Source organism: Arachis duranensis, chromosome 9 (genome assembly GCF_000817695.3).
Source record: "Arachis duranensis cultivar V14167 chromosome 9, aradu.V14167.gnm2.J7QH, whole genome shotgun sequence".
Taxonomy (NCBI): domain Eukaryota; kingdom Viridiplantae; phylum Streptophyta; class Magnoliopsida; order Fabales; family Fabaceae; genus Arachis; species Arachis duranensis.
In genome coordinates this window covers 115,221,343-115,236,992 of record NC_029780.3, presented here as the reverse complement: position 1 = coordinate 115,236,992, position 15,650 = coordinate 115,221,343, and the positions used below count along the sequence as shown (strand labels likewise).

The 15,650-nt window shown below is 30.0% G+C and overlaps 4 protein-coding genes across 9 annotated transcripts in view; 3 read left to right on the top strand and 1 right to left on the bottom strand.

The window, feature by feature from the left end:
- The first annotated feature begins 2,734 nt into the window (after positions 1 to 2,734).
- Positions 2,735 to 7,916, top strand: LOC107467641 (high mobility group B protein 15). 4 transcript variants are annotated; one of them, XM_016086775.3, is made up of 8 exons: positions 2,735 to 2,751; positions 3,165 to 3,213; positions 4,196 to 4,416; positions 4,813 to 4,891; positions 5,797 to 5,959; positions 6,038 to 6,181; positions 6,626 to 7,020; positions 7,122 to 7,916. In XM_016086775.3, the coding sequence occupies exons 3-8, from the start codon at positions 4,235 to 4,237 to the stop codon at positions 7,434 to 7,436; spliced, it is 1,278 nt and encodes a 425-aa protein (XP_015942261.1). In that variant the 5' UTR covers positions 2,735 to 2,751; positions 3,165 to 3,213; positions 4,196 to 4,234; the 3' UTR covers positions 7,437 to 7,916. The 4 variants fall into 4 exon arrangements, with proteins under 4 accessions (XP_015942261.1, XP_052109799.1, XP_052109798.1 ...); XM_052253839.1 differs by lacking the exon at positions 2,735 to 2,751 and adding an exon at positions 2,982 to 3,032; XM_052253838.1 differs by lacking the exon at positions 2,735 to 2,751 and having other exon boundaries at positions 3,129 to 3,213.
- Positions 7,917 to 9,413: 1,497 nt separating this feature from the next.
- On the top strand, positions 9,414 to 12,318 carry LOC107467642 (protein PHOTOSYSTEM I ASSEMBLY 2, chloroplastic). Of its 3 annotated transcripts, none has more exons than XM_052253674.1 (4): positions 9,414 to 9,649; positions 9,715 to 9,964; positions 10,715 to 10,852; positions 12,168 to 12,318. In XM_052253674.1, the coding sequence occupies exons 1-3, from the start codon at positions 9,497 to 9,499 to the stop codon at positions 10,843 to 10,845; spliced, it is 534 nt and encodes a 177-aa protein (XP_052109634.1). In that variant the 5' UTR covers positions 9,414 to 9,496; the 3' UTR covers positions 10,846 to 10,852; positions 12,168 to 12,318. The 3 variants fall into 3 exon arrangements, with proteins under 3 accessions (XP_052109634.1, XP_052109633.1, XP_015942265.1); XM_052253673.1 differs by lacking the exon at positions 12,168 to 12,318 and adding an exon at positions 11,585 to 12,150; XM_016086779.3 differs by lacking the exon at positions 12,168 to 12,318 and having other exon boundaries at positions 10,715 to 11,159.
- On the bottom strand, positions 11,977 to 13,087 carry LOC107467613 (uncharacterized). Its single transcript, XM_016086749.3, has 2 exons — positions 12,564 to 13,087; positions 11,977 to 12,345 (listed from the first exon to the last, which is right to left on the bottom strand). The coding sequence occupies exons 1-2, from the start codon at positions 12,774 to 12,776 to the stop codon at positions 11,977 to 11,979; spliced, it is 582 nt and encodes a 193-aa protein (XP_015942235.1). The 5' UTR covers positions 12,777 to 13,087.
- A 2,093-nt stretch (positions 13,088 to 15,180) lies between these two features.
- The window catches only part of LOC107467640 (formate--tetrahydrofolate ligase), a gene marked incomplete in the record, with an annotated part of 2,909 nt that continues 2,439 nt past the window's right edge, over positions 15,181 to 15,650 (top strand). Inside the window, 1 exon segment of the mRNA XM_016086773.3 lies at positions 15,181 to 15,454. Within this exon segment, the coding sequence (XP_015942259.1) occupies positions 15,293 to 15,454 (162 nt within the window).

Sequence of the window (15,650 nt, the reverse complement as noted above, 5' to 3'; positions counted from 1 at the left end):
ACTTATATTACGGCTATAAAACTTTAATGTTAAAATAAAAAATTATTGTGTTACAACTAAAAAATTTTGGTATTAATTTTTTACAAATTCTACATAACTGACGATCAAGAATGGATCTATTATCATTATTGTGGGACAAATCCTCCCACTGCAATTTGAATTTTTTTATATAGTAATATTTATTTGCCTCATTAAATATTGAATTTGATTTCATAATAATTTTTTATTTAATTTTTAGTACTTAATAGTTAATTTAAGAATTTTATATTAGATATCTATTAAAATTATCAATTCGCAATTTAAAGAGATTGATGTTTTTTTTTCAGAAATTGATTCGAAAAAGTATTATTTATCCTCTTTTAAAATTACTGTATTTTTTTTCGCAGCAACTCCATTAATTGAAATAACTTTTTTAACTATAAATATTAATAAAAGTTGGCTTCTAATTGTATAAGAAGTAAATTTCTAAATAATTGTTATTGATATATATACAAAGAGAGATATTTTAATTGTATTATTAAAAAAAATTATTCAATTTTTTTAAAATATAAAACCTAAAAAATAGACTTCTATATTATATGTTATTATTTAAATTATTATTTTAGTGTTTTAGTTTGTAAATTAGATATTTTGAAAACTAATCATATTTTACAATAATAAAATATAATTATAACAATAATTATGCTATATGTATATAAAAATAACCACCTGTATAGAATATATATTAAAATATAAAATACATATTAAAAATAAATTAAACAACACATGTATTTATACACAAATATATAATAATTAATGGATAGTCTGATAATTGATTTTTATATACACATAATATTTTTATAAAAAAATTATTATTATATTATATATATTGCTCCCATTATCAAAATTTTTTAAATCTGTTACTATATCAAAATACTTCCTCCTTTTTTTTCTTCCTCTTCTTTAGTTTAATACTACAATTTAGTAATGACAAAACATATCATTTAATTAGAAATGACATATAAATATTTGATAAATGACACACAAAATTTTAAAGAATTACAAATTCAAAATCTTAACTCACTCAATTAACAAAATACATTTAAATATATTTTAGAATAAAAAAATACATCAATTTGTTATAAATGACACATAAATGATTGAACCTCTTATATGAATTTAATATTATCCAACTGATAAGAAAGTTACATCATTTAGTTAAAAAATGATACGATTAAAAAATATTCATGTCAAAATAAAAATTTTTTTATGTTACAATTAAAAAATTTTAGTATTATTTTCTGATAAATTCTACAATAATTAATTCTTCTTATTTTACCCTATTAACAGAAACAAAAACACAAAAAATCAAATAAAAAAAGAGGAAGAAATATATAATGGTACAAAATCATTCGAAAGAAAATAAAAAGTTGGAACGTATTAGATATGCTATCACTAATGAACTTGAATTTTGTAGATTGAATCTGGGGGGCAAGCGGGGAAGTTTTTTACTTTTAACTATTATAATTTCTAAAAGTATAAACAAATTATAATTTTTATATTCACAAACATTAAAGTCTTTGTAATTATAAATATCTAATAAATATAATTATAAACCAAGTTTTCATCCAAAACATAATTATAAATATTGTTCCCAAAACAAAATAAATATAATTCAAAACATAATTATAAATATTGTTTCTAAAAAAATAAATATAATCCAAAACACTCAATTTTCATCTTCATTCTCTTGTAAGTTAGGTTGGAAAAAGTTGAATTTTGGCAAAAAAATTGTAAAAATATCCATTGCTAAAAAATATTAAACCCGGCGGGGAAGCCCGTCCCAGCCCGCCAAAGCCTGCCAAAGCCCGCCGTTTAAGCAGTACGGGTTAGGCGGTCCCAATTTTTCAATCCAGTCCGCCTTTATTGGCGAGTTACGTGGGCCGGCCTGGCGGGTTTAGATCCGTTTACCACCCCTAATTGAACCTAAAAATTTAGATGTATAACAAGATTACAATCATTTTAACTTTTACTTGTAAAAATAGTATTTTCCAGTACAAAATTAGCAGTATCTTTGATACAAAATTAATTTATAATTTTAATATGGTTTATCTAACTTGTATGTTAAACGTCCATGTTAAATTTATAAATTAATTTTTTATTAAAAATATAAAAAAATTAAAATTTTAATGCATTTATTTTATATTTATTAAATAAAAATATTTAAATATATAAATATTTAAACATGTTATCATGTATCCTTAAAAATATTAAAATTAAATTCAGATTTTATATTTTAAAATTTAATTTATTGAGATATATCTAATTGGTGAGATTGGGAATTTGAGATATACAAATATTGAAAATTGAATCTTAACAATATACCAAAATTAATTTTTTAATAATATATTAAAATTAAATTCAGATTTTATATTTCAAAATTTAATTTCTTGAGATATATCTAATTGGTAAGATTGAGAAATTGAGATATACAAATATTGAAAATTGAATCTCAAAATCCACACAGAAAGGCAGAATCACCCTCGTGTAGTTTGCATGAATTGAAAACCGAAGCAGGACATGATTGTCATTTTGAAAAAGTGATTATGGAATTTGATAGGGTTAAATTTTTCTTCTTCGCCAATCCATTCGCATCTTCCGAAGCTTTTTATTAATAACAGCGCCTTTATTCGTCTTTAAAGCTTCTCTTCCTTTTTGTCATTTCATTTTAGATAGATGATGATTCTGATGCTCCATTCTCTGTTACTGTTGGTAAGTATAATTTAATAATATCATTATCATTATTATTTTTCTAATTTAGATTTATTCTTTCATAATAATAATAATAATCATACTATAATATTAACAAGAAGAAGATAATGATAATAGAAAGAAACACTTTTTGCTTCTCTGCCTCTGGATTTGATTCTCGTCATATGCTGCTTCTTTTTATATATATTAATTATTCATGTACGCATGCATTACTTACTCTATTTTTGTTTATTCTTTAATTCCTTAATGCGCATGGAGAAATAAAGTAGTAATAATGAACAGTGCGTGCCTTTTCTTATTCTTTAGTATTATTTATTTATAATTCATTATTATTATTGTGGTTGATAAGCTATTAATCTTTGATTTATCAACGTTTTGTTTTGTGATTTTGTCTTCATTGGCCACCATTACAGAGTGCAAGGACAAGAAATCTTATTTGAATTTTTCTTTGGAGGAAAAAAGGTATTTACTTAGGCACCTTCCCCACAAACCCCTCTTTTCAACCCTGAAACAGTGTCAGATTATAGAGAAAGATGAATAAAAGTATTGACTTGCTTTTATGTTGTTGCATGACATTAAGTTAATATCATTATTATATTCATATTCATATTTATGTCAAAAGAATATGGTTGTTAAGTCGTGTATTTATCCCCTATGGTAGTAATGTCAGGGTTCAGTTATAGGACCCGTCAAAACAAAAAAGGGTTCAGTTATAGGCTCATGTAGGTTCTGTGAACAGTGGTTGAAGAGTGTTAAGGAGAGAGTAGAAACAGAAAGGGTCCTTTTTGGGTGCGTCTTTATTACCAAAGACCAAAAGGGTGTTACTTGGTTTGGCCTCTGTTTGTTTTTCAGAGGCTTCTTTTCTTTTCTGAGAAGCTTTGAATGGTTTCTTTTGCTGTAACATCCTCGGTAATCTGGAGGAATTCATGGCTATGACACTGCTTTTCTGTCCCATTGGTTCCTTTTCTTGGGCTTTGTATCTCCCTTGTCACTACAAGTTACTTCATCATCACCACCCCATTGAGCATGTGTTGTGTATCTTATCACTGTCGTGGATTGTTTCAGTCCTGAATCTCCAGCTTAATGGTGATGTTGATGGTGATTTTTATTTCTCTCTCTCTATCTTCTCTCTCTTGTTTTTATATATTCTTTTCATGGTACAGTTCTCCTCTTCTCTTATCCAGTGAACTTGTCTGTTTCTCTTCAGTTTTTGTCTTTTCTCATTTTTATGTTGCCTGCATGTAAGTGGTTATTTCTACTTTCTACTTTCATATCTTTTACTTTTTGTTTTCTTTTTAATATCCAGTGAACAGTCTTTGACGTTTTCTTCTTTTACTTCTTCCCCTTCTTATTGCAGTTTCAGTTTTCACATCCTAATCCACTTTTTTTTCCCAACTATGTACTTAACACCAAGGTTGTTTTGTCTTTGTTGATGTTGGGGCAGGAAAATAGTGAAAGCTGAAAATAGAACAACAACTTGTTAATGGCATCAGCTTCTTGTGCCAGTAAGAGCCCGTTACCAATGAAAGATGCTGGAGTAGCTTCAGCTTCGGGGTATTATGTGTATCCTCCACCGCAAGCAAGCTACGAGGAGGTTGCAAACAATCCCAAGCTCTTCATGGAAACCTTGGAGAAGCTCCACTCTTCTATGGGCACCAAGTTCATGTAAGCTCTCCTCATATACATGTCTTGTTTTCTTTATTTTACTACTTCTATTCTATACTCTTGGAGTGTGTCTTGGTTTCTTTCTTGAATTCCTGCATCACATTCTTTAGTAATTTGTATATATATTGCTGCTTTTTCTTCCCTATTGATGTTGGCATTACTTGCCTTCTAATAACTCTCTAATAGTAAAGGGCATTCTGATGTTATAGATCTATTTGGTTTTCTAGTTGGTTCCTGATTGTGGATCAGTAGTGTGGTCTCTGCTTATAGTTTTCTGTGGATTTTGGAAATGTTGCACCTTACTAATGCCTTGCTGATTTGCATAGCTTTGTGACTACTTAACATTTTTTTCCCACCTTTTGAGTTCCTTTTCCGACATTTGAAATTATGTCCCAGGATTCCCATTATTGGGGGAAGAGAATTAGATTTGCATCGACTCTTTGTTGAAGTAACTTCTAGAGGAGGTATTGAGAAGGTAAGCTGTGATTATTTATATTTGGTTGCGCAGTTTCCCTTACTATTATTTTTTTCCGGAATCACTGAATATTCTGTTCCACCATGACCACAGTCCAGAGGTTCTGTTGAACCTATACTACTTTTTTAAACATTTGTATGCTGTTTGAATTTGGGCATGAAAGTAATGATCCGTATGTTGATTAAAGAAGTTTTTATTGATTATCACCAACCTCAAATGTTCTGAGTTTGGTTCAATGGAGTTAAAGATGTTCTATTTTTTCTGATCTGCATTTTCATGTCCTATAATTGTCGTCCAAATCCAATGCTGGGATAAGTTTTTCCCCTCCTTTCTCTACATGTTTATCGAAGACATGCAGCATGCTGTTGTTGAAGCATTATAAAATTTTATGCCTTGTCTGTCATAATTTTATTAAGCACTTGATAAAACTGGTTGGAAAAGGTGATGCTACGAATAAGTTTTATTCGCATGTATCAGGGAGCCATTTTGAAATGTCTTTTTTCATTGATGTTTCGTTTATCATGGTAGCTTCAACTCTTTCAAGCTTGGTCAACAATGTGTTTTATGCTTGTAAAGTCGTTGTATTGTATGTGATTCAGAAATGGTTACCCTTTTTTATGCTGTCATTAGTTATAATATAGTTGAATATTATATTGTCTGTGAATTTTCTTTGGAAGTTTTGTTCATTTGGATCCTTGTCTTTATACTTTTAATCCAAATACTTCACATGTCTTTTGTACATTGTAATTGATTCAGGATATTGCCTTGAATAGAAAGATGATTGCATTTTGTCTGAGAAGTTGGTCACTAAAACTAAATATTTTTAACTGTTCTCATGAACAATATTTTTGTTTTGTTTTGTTTGATGTAGTGATAGTAATTGCATTTATCACTCTGTCTTGCAGATAATCAAAGAGAGAAAATGGAAGGAAGTAACTGCAACTTTCAATTTTCCATCAACAGCTACAAATGCCTCTTTTGTTCTGCGGAAATACTATGCTTCATTGCTTTACCATTATGAACAAATCTACTATTTCAAAGCCCCTGGATGGAGTCCAGCTGCTTCCAGTATGCCATTTACACCACATAGCTTGTTTGTTATAATCTCATTTTTCATACTCGGAACCCAATCTAATGCACCAATAGGCTTTTTCTCTTCGGCAGGTGGTCTGCAGTGTCAATCATCCATTCCAGTTCCAGTGCAAAAGGCACAGTTTATGCTGCCGTCATCAGGATTTCAATCGCCGGTCTTTCAACAGTCGAGCGCTAATGCTGCTGAATTGCCTGAAGGTCTCTTCTTTCCCAATGCAAAATAAGATTAGTTGCTAGCCACAAAGAAATGAGCTTTTTTTTTTTGGGGTCTCTACAACTAATATTAATTTACATGTGATAGCCATTCATTTTTTAGTCATACAGTATTAGGAGTAGATACTTAAAAGTTAAACAGGGTTAACTGCCTAAGTTGAAAGGTCAATCTAAGACCTAAATATTCATTTACAATTTTACATGCCACTGGACAAGTAAATATGTTGGTTAACAAGTATATCTAGTGTGTTATCAATTGCATATTTCACACTTTATGTACCTAAACACCAAAGACCTCTGAACCACTTAATCTTATTTATAAGATCTAAGGAATTGCTCATATTTTGTTCAGGATGGCTGGAAATTGTTTTCCATACTTATTGCATATAGTTGATAACACTAGTACTGTTTGTTCTATTGTGGTCTCAGCCATGAGAAAATCTTCAGGAGGGTCTCAGGTGATTGGGGTCATTGATGGAAAGTTCGAAAGTGGCTATCTAGTTACTGTAACAATAGGTTCAGAGAAACTTAAAGGCGTCCTCTATCAGGCTCCACAAAAACCTGGATTGTCTACTTCTCATCACGGAGTTTTGGCCAACAACAGTGGCGCCTCTGCTCCGTTAGGTGTCCGTCGGCGCCGGCGCAGAAAGAAATCAGAAATAAAGCGGAGAGATCCTGCTCATCCAAAACCCAACAGAAGTGGTTACAATTTCTTTTTTGCGGAACAGCATGCAAGGCTAAAAGCACACCATCATGGGAAGGACAGGGAGATTAGTAGGATCATTGGCGAACTCTGGAACAAGTTGAATGAATCAGAAAGAGTAGTAAGTAACTTGTGTTTAATGGTGCACAAGCTCATGCATGAGTCTTTCATTTCTTGTATCTTAAGTTATTGTAACATGTTGAGTTTCATTGAACTTTTTAGGTTTATCAAGAGAAGGCTATGAAGGATAAAGAGAGGTATAGAGTGGAAATGGAGGATTATCGTGAGAAGCAGAAGATGGGCCAAGTTATTAGTGATGCTGTGCCTCTGCAGCAGCGGCTTCCTGAGGACATGAAATTGGATGAAACGGAGGGCGATTCTTTCCAAACACCAGAGGAAAGCAGTACTGGTGGAAGCGACTATGACGATGATAGAGCTATGGAAAAAGATTTTGATGAGGATGCATCACCGGTTGCCGGCATGGGTGCTGAATCTAGCTGCTTGGGCTCGGAGAAGTCACCCAATGGAGGTTTATGAGGTGCTTGATTCTTTCTGCATAGATAAGGGCATCAATTAAGAAACAAGTACAGAATGACTAATCTTAGAGCAGAGAACAAAAATACTATGTGCACCCCAAAAATTAGCCACCAAATCAGTTACCATGAATTTGTGTATAAATACATGTGGTGATTAGCTTATTTTCAATGTGTATTTTATATTTCAATATGTACTTTATATGGGTGGTTGTTTTGGTGGCTGATTTTTTGTGTGCACGTAGTATGGTTAATCAGAGAAATAGATTTTTTTTTTTGAAGATTTCAATTTAAATGAAGTTTTGACTTTTTTGCTCAAGACGGAGTTGTTAGTGGTTAGATGCTTGGCTCACAATCACAGTGCTTAACTGTGGGTTTTGCCATGTCAAGATTAATTTCAGTTGTTTGATTTATTGCTAGTTTCATGATATTGTACATTTGACATGCTGACATAGTAGTTTATGGTAACTTTACTTAGAAGCAGTGGCGATTCTTATCTCTCCCATAGTTTATTGCTTATTCTGTTGACCATGACCTTGGAATAAAATGCTTTCGAATGCCAAAGTGATGGTTCTTGTTATTGTTAAAGGGCGCATGGAAAATAAAATAAGATAACAATCTATCTTATATCAAATTAGATAATATGCTTGAAAGTTGAAACATGCTGAGAAAGTAAGGCGGGCTTAAAAACAAAACTGTGGAAATCCCTCTCCTTTTTCTGCTAATGTTCTTGGGTTAGCTCTTTTTAATAGGTGTTGGGAATAGAGAGAGCATTTTGGGAGAATGACTGATATTTGCATCATTTTTGTGATTATAAACAAGAAAGGTGTAAAAATAATACTACAAAATTTTTCCTTTGAAAATTGGTCACTAAATAAATTTGTATATTTTGTATCAATCCTTCAAGACAAAAATTGAGTGAATATCTAATTCAAATTTGATCTATATATTATGTATGTGATTGGAACATTTTGAGAATAGAATTCTCACAAAAAGAAAGAATATTTTTTAGTTTGAAATATAATAAAATTATAATTTTTAATTCTCAAAAAAGAATTTTAATTTTTGCATTAAAGTTTAAACTAAATGAGACTAAAATAAATCTTATTTGTAATTTTATTACTACTAAAGATTGAAATATCAAAATTATCTTTATTAAACATATTTTAACTCCATCATAAGAAAATAAGAAAAGACAAATAAAAGAATTACACGAATAACATAGGAAAAAACACAATTCATTTTATTAGTGTAATTAATTGTTCTAAACTATGAATTTGAAATAGAATTAGATTTTACCTTTTAATAGAAATACATTTTTTTGTTTTGAAAGTTTTTCAAACACACTCTATGTTAACAAAGAAATATTAGAGGATTAATAATTTTTATGAATATTAGTTAATATTTTATTTTATACTATTAAAATTTAAGATTTATAGTTTAAGATTTAAAATTTAATATAAAAATACATTGGTCAAATATTAGTTAAAAAAATAAAATTTATTGGTTATGTACCATTATTTGTTAAGAAATATCTTGAGACTTAGTTTGTATTTGAATTAAAGTTTGTAAATATGAGTTTTTATAAAATTGATTTTACAAATTTTGACTGTGATAAGACGTAAGTTAGTGTTGAAGTGATTTATGTTTAAAATTTTGTTTCAAAATAAATTATAATAAAATAAATGTTGTTTGGATTTTATTATTTAAAATTATGTTTAGACAAAAATTATTAAAAAAATACATAAATTTATATCATTTAAAATTATATTATTTTAATACTCTTTGACTATAATTTCTTTTAAAAAATTTTAAATTTATATATTGAAATAATATATATCAATAAACATAAAAAAACTTTAAATAACAATATCTATACTATTAACAAGAAAAACAAATAAAAAATCAAAATTAAACAAAGAATACTAACAATCATATTAAAAAAAAGATTGAGATTGTAGAGATGTTACGTGGCGGGCATTGAATCCATTGATTTGATTCTCTTTCTCTCTCAAAGGATATTTGCTACCTTTGGATAAGAGAGAAAGAAAGAGGAGTAAAACAATGGCAATGGCAATGGCAATGGCGAGTTCTACTTCTGCTAATATCACTGTTATTCATCGATGCCTTCCTCCTCCAAACAGAGTAAAAACACTGCGGCTTCGTGTTGTTAACTCAACTCAACACAATCAAGAACACAATACCTCACAGTCACAGGTAATTGAAATTCTCTGTTACTCAATTTTCTCTGTTTGTTTATTGCTACTGATAATTGAATGCAGGAAGAAGCATCAGTGAAGGTTTCAAGGCGCGTGTGTCTAACGTGCATGTGTTCGAGTGCAGCTCTGTCTCTAATTGCAGCTGCACCAAATTCAACTGCTGCGGCGGGAATGGAGAAAGCAGTGTGCAGAAACTGCGGCGGAAGTGGTGCCATCATCTGTGACATGTGCGGTGGTACCGGAAAATGGAAAGCTCTCAACAGGAAACGCGCCAAAGATGTTTATGAATTCACTGAGTGTCCTAATTGTTACGGTAACCCTGCTCCTACCCTTATATATTGTTGTTGGGGGAAATTAAATACAATTGTCATGTTTTGATGAATGATGATATGCTTTTCAATCATGCATTTATTGAGTCTAGGGTTTTGAAGGAGAAAGAAGGGGATTTAGGAAACTAGTAGGGTGATTCTCTTTTTCTTTTTAGGGCGTAGTATAGTGTTTGTTTGGTTACTGTCTTCAGATAGAAGTGAAACTTTTCGGATCAGACTCAAAGTTGGTAAAGTAAAGAAGTGATTCAAGATAGTGGGATTCACATATGATAGAGGTTATAATATACATATTCAATGGATTAATCCCTTATTTTATTACTTTACAAATTTCCTTACTATGATTTTTTTCAGACCTTTAGAAGGAGCTCTCATGAAACTAACCAAATCAATCCAATAACAACCCCAAACATATTTTCTTTGGGAGTGAAATGTAGAGGGCGTTGTGTTTGGTTACTATCTTGGGAAAGAAAAGATAGACGAGTTTTGAATGAAAACATAGTTGGAGAAGAAAACAAAGAAAAAAACTTCAAATTTATTGGATGAATTTTGTAATGTCTATAGTAGAGACGCATGAGACATGTCTATGGGACAATATTTAAGCAAATTCCAGTACTTTCAAAAAGAAGAGACACTAGAACCCATCTATGCTGTGTTATTCTTTTCATCCTTTCTATCCTATTACAGGAATCAAATGACATATGTATTGGACTAACTTGCGGGATTGATATTTACAGGTCGAGGAAAGCTTGTGTGTCCAGTTTGCTTAGGAACTGGGTTGCCAAACAATAAAGGTCTCCTAAGGAGGCCTGATGCGCGAAAACTACTTGATAAGATGTATAATGGACGCCTACTTCCAAACTCTTAAGAAAAATGTGAGTCTTTTTTGTTTATGTTGTTACTAGTGTCCAGTTTTGTTTCATGTCACATTTTGATTGGAATATTATTCTCCACCTTGTTAACACAAATCAGTGAGTTCTTTGGTATTCAGCTCCTTGTATAGAAGATTAGGGAGGAATTTTTGCTTGTATTTTAGGTGTGGATGCATCCCAAAACAAAACTACCCATTGGCCCTGATTTTCACCTATATATATGAGATGTCAGTTTTTCAGTGCTACAATTATCATATTTACGCGTACTCCTCATTGTAAAATCCCATGTATATTGTAAACACTTGGCAAATACTTCCAGTAAAAGCAGCTACTCATGTTCTGATTTTGTTAGGAATCAAATCTGTAGATGTTCACACTTCATACCTTTCTTGTCCATTCAAGGTATTGACTTCTTTGTTATTGTTAATCGTTGTTGTTTTTGGGTGATAATGGTGGCAGTAAGGGTTAAGTCTATTGAATTAAGAGAATTGTATGCATTACAAGCATCACTGGTATGATCATTATATCCTTCCGAGGAGTGCTAGGGGGCCAGTAGATTATGTGATTTGTAGTCATCAATTAGCCATCAATAATGTTTTTAATGGTGTGAGATTACATCTAATGGTATAAGATTGCTCAATTTCCTTTTGATGGTTAAGTGCTGGCCGAAATTTAATAAAAGTGCTGGCCCCTAGACTTTCTCTATCCGCTTTATTGATTTAGTTAAAAATGTAGGAGGAATATTCAAGGTAATTCATGCTTGAATGATTGGGAATTGGCCAATTGGGAAATAGTAATTAAGCCCACCTTCAAACAAACCAAAAGAAAGGCATATTGGATGGCTATTTGTAACTTGTAAGTCTGTTTTCTTCTTCTTTTTCTAGTGTTATTGCGAGATCTGAATTCATGACAATATCTTGATAACTTATTTTACCAAGTGCATGCTATTAATATTAAGATAAAAGATAAGAGCATGACCATTCAAGGACGTAAAAATACATGTATAGGACAACAAACCATTCATAGTAGAAATCTAATTAAGGTGTCTTACACCATAAAAAAAGATATAAAATAGTTGATGGGAACAAGCTTCTTAATGAAAATCCATATCCCGGACCAATTTGTGATTAGGACATAAGTGAACTAGAGGTAGATGAGGAGCACTTAGATTTTCGAAGCTTCTTTTCAACGGTGCTCAACTTATCTTCACTGTTCTTAAGCTCGCGCCCCATTTGTTTGAGCATTTTGCGTGTGGATCGTATCATCCCTCGTTTCTCTTTTACAATCATTGTGAGTATATCCAATGTATCTTCTTCAGGTTGGAGGCGACATGGAAAATATGATGTTTTCTCATAGTGTTTGTTAAGGAACTCATCTTCTGAGTACATTTGTAACTTATCAATGTCATATGTTACCATCTTTTTCTTACCTTTGATTTGTCGTTGTTGATCATCCATTTCCTTTAGCTTATGAGCTTCATCTTCTTCTTCATTAACCTGTTCAACATGGTTTTGTTTAAAATCAACATTAAAGTGCTAAAGGAATTGATTATGTAATAGGAAGATTCATGAACGTCTTACTTCAGGTACAAATTGTGCATATAAAAACATGTTTTTAAAAAGATTTTGCTGACAATTGTCCTAATTAACCTTAGTTATTCGAAATTTTGAGCATGCTCAAGGATATGGAATCTAAAAAAAATAATAGATTCTACCTCGAGAGATTCAGATTGTTTTCTTTCGATTGATTCTAGACCTTCTTCATCTTCAGTGTCTGTACTTGTAGTGGCTTCTTGTGGTGCTTCCATTTGGAAAACAAACCTAGATACATCATCTTCAAAGATGAAGGATGGTGATGGGGGGCTTTGTGTTTCATGAGTTGGTACTAGATCGTTGTTTTTCTTCCAAGTGTGCAAGATTCTCACCATTGTGCTTTAGAATTGAGATATCTTTGGAAGTGACTCAAGGTTTAGGATATGTTCTATATCTATATTTAATGATTAATGATATATCAATAATTCATGGTACAAACAAAGGAATGGGGGAAAACGTATCCAAACTAATTAAATGTCATTTATATGCATGGATCTTTTGATTTCTAATTCCTTATTTGTTCGACTAGATGAATAATGAAGAGATAAGTTTAAAAAAAAAATAGAAAAAAAAATGTCCCTCATATCTAATTAAGGACTAACAGCAATGTTAACCTGAATATGGTAAGATGACTAATAAAGTAATAATATACATGAAGTTCCTTTTTTTTTATATGTAACGGGGCCTAAGGCCCAACATGAAATTTATTTTAGTGCATGAAATGCTTCACATAGAATCGTGCTAGCTGATCAACATAATTTTTTTTGGGTCTTGCTGAATAATTTTTTAGGCTTGCCCATCAACATAATTTCAGGTAGAGAATCCATCTGTGTTGGTCATGATTAAAAGCAATTGATCGTATAGAGTACAAATTTAAATATATTTGTCATTTTTTGAAATATAAAAGATAAAAAAATTAAAATTTTTATATAAAATTAAGAGAATAATTTAAAAAATAAAATATGGTTTTCAACAATTTTTCTAACTCTAATCCCATGACCGAAATTCCTTTAGGTAGCATTTGGTGGAGAGACAGAGATGGAAAGACTGAGATTGACAGAAACTAAGAGATAGGAATTGAAATAAATTTTAGTATTTTGTTTGGTGCAAAATAGAAGACATGAATTGAAACAAGAATGAAACTCTAATTTAATTTGCACAAAGGGTAAAATTAGAATTAATTAATTGAAATGAAAGTATTTTAGGTATAAAATGTTATTAAAGTTTTAGTCTCCATCTCTAAAAATTTCAGTTCTTGTATCCCTACTTTTTGAAGGTACTGAAATTTTAGAAACAGAGACAGAAATTTTAATACCAATCTTTAAACTAACAAACACGATATTGAATCTCAATCTCTCAATCTCTGTCTCAGTACCTCAAAACAAACACTACTTAAGGTCGTTACTTAGTAATTATGCGAATTGAACGATAGAAGTGTTAACTTTGTTTTTATTGAGTAACGGTGTTTTAAATTTTTAATCACTAAGTGTTGAACGCAATAAATTACTATTTCTATTAATATAGTTTTGATAAATTTATTTATAAATAAATGAAATAATTCATTCATAAATAGATTTATTAATATTTTAAACTTTCATAAATAAAAAAATGATAATTTACATTTTTAAATGGGATAAAGATGTGTGGATTAAAAAAAATGGATGAATATAAAATTTGTTAAACACGCAATCAATATATTTTAAGAACACTTAAAACAAACATTTTGCTTTTGAAAGTATTCTTTATCTAATTACTTTGATCAATCATGTTGGTTAATAAACACTAAATCTTGTAATTTAAAATTTTAATTAATTAAATTCAAATCTTAAATCTTGAGCATAACTTCAATAATTATATAGTATACTAGTATTCAAATCTTAAATCTTGAGCATAACTTCAATAATTAATTATCCAGTGATTTCAAACATTTCAACAACCTAAATGTATTCAACTTTTTGGGTCTTTGATGATGTAGATTCATTGATTCAACCATTTCAGAAGCTGCCACATAAGATAATGTATTCAGTGCCGAAAATTCCAAGCCACTAAGCCAGATAACATTGAAAACAAGTTTAAATTTTTTATTTTATCGTTACAAAATACATAATTTTTTCGTCCTATAATCTTTATCTTTTTGTAACAGCTTAAAATTTGTTGTTTTATTTTTATTTTTATTTTTAATGTTGTCGGTATTTAATGTAATATAGTAAAACTTAAGAATTTTTTTACATAATAATCTAGTCACGTTTGGCCCATTTGATAATCATGATATAAAAAATAACTATTTTAAACAAATTCTTTTATAAAATTGTATAAATTTAATTAAACTATATATTCAAAATATGATTTAGTTTATCATATAATTTAATTTTGTTATTATATAAAATATTTTACATAATTATTTAATTATTTATTTTTTAAATAATATAAATGCATTTAAAATAAAAAAATAATTATTTTTGTTTTATATTATCAAAATTAAATTCATTGGCAAATCCAAAACAAAAAATTTTGAATTTTAAGAGAACCAAAATAGCGAAAAATATTCTACAACCAAAATCAAAATACATATATTTATTATTTCAGTAATATTAAAAAAATAATCAAAATTTATTTTATTTAATATTTATTAATTATTATAAGATAAATTTGGATTTTTTTTTATCACTAAACATTTTCCATAATTATTTAAACAAAATATTATTGATAGTTATTTTTGAAGGGGATAAGATAATAAGAATCAATAAATAAGAAGAGAGATTAAAGAACATATAAATCTGATTCATCGTCAAAGCAGCAGTGTCGTCTTCACTCTTGAGATTCATAGGTTGTTGATTGAGAAGATTGAAGAATGAGTTCGTCAAAGACAGTGAGGAAGTTGGAGGTTGTGTCCCCTGTTCCTGCGGACATAGACATTGCTAACTCAGTTGAACCTCTTCACATCTCTGAGATTGCCAAGGATCTCAATCTCACTCCCAATCACTATGATCTTTACGGTAAATATAAGGCTAAGGTATTCTTGATTCTTTCCTTTCACTTTCAACTCTGATTTGTTGTCTGCATCCTTTTTCTCTCTTTCAAATTTGCAGCAATGTTTGTAAATTCTGGATTTTGGTAACATGCATTCATCAGATTGCATGATTTATGTATAGATATGCTCATTTATGGATGTAGCAGAAAAAAGTTAAAAGAACACTTTTTGTGAACTT

Bases quoted from the DNA above. Each gene is read 5' to 3' on its own strand.
- LOC107467641 (XM_016086775.3), top strand. From the start codon at position 4,235: ATGGCATCAGCTTCTTGTGCCAGTAAGAGCCCGTTACCAATGAAAGAT. The intron at 5,960-6,037 runs GTATGCCATTTA...ATGCACCAATAG, and splicing joins ATGGAGTCCAGCTGCTTCCA to GCTTTTTCTCTTCGGCAGGT. The intron at 6,182-6,625 runs GTCTCTTCTTTC...TTGTGGTCTCAG, and splicing joins TGCTGCTGAATTGCCTGAAG to CCATGAGAAAATCTTCAGGA.
- LOC107467642 (XM_052253674.1), top strand. From the start codon at position 9,497: ATGGCAATGGCAATGGCAATGGCGAGTTCTACTTCTGCTAATATCACT. The intron at 9,650-9,714 runs GTAATTGAAATT...AATTGAATGCAG, and splicing joins ACAATACCTCACAGTCACAG to GAAGAAGCATCAGTGAAGGT. The intron at 9,965-10,714 runs GTAACCCTGCTC...TGATATTTACAG, and splicing joins TGAGTGTCCTAATTGTTACG to GTCGAGGAAAGCTTGTGTGT.
- LOC107467613 (XM_016086749.3), bottom strand. From the start codon at position 12,776: ATGGTGAGAATCTTGCACACTTGGAAGAAAAACAACGATCTAGTACCA. The intron at 12,346-12,563 runs GTAGAATCTATT...CATGTTGAACAG, and splicing joins AACAATCTGAATCTCTCGAG to GTTAATGAAGAAGAAGATGA.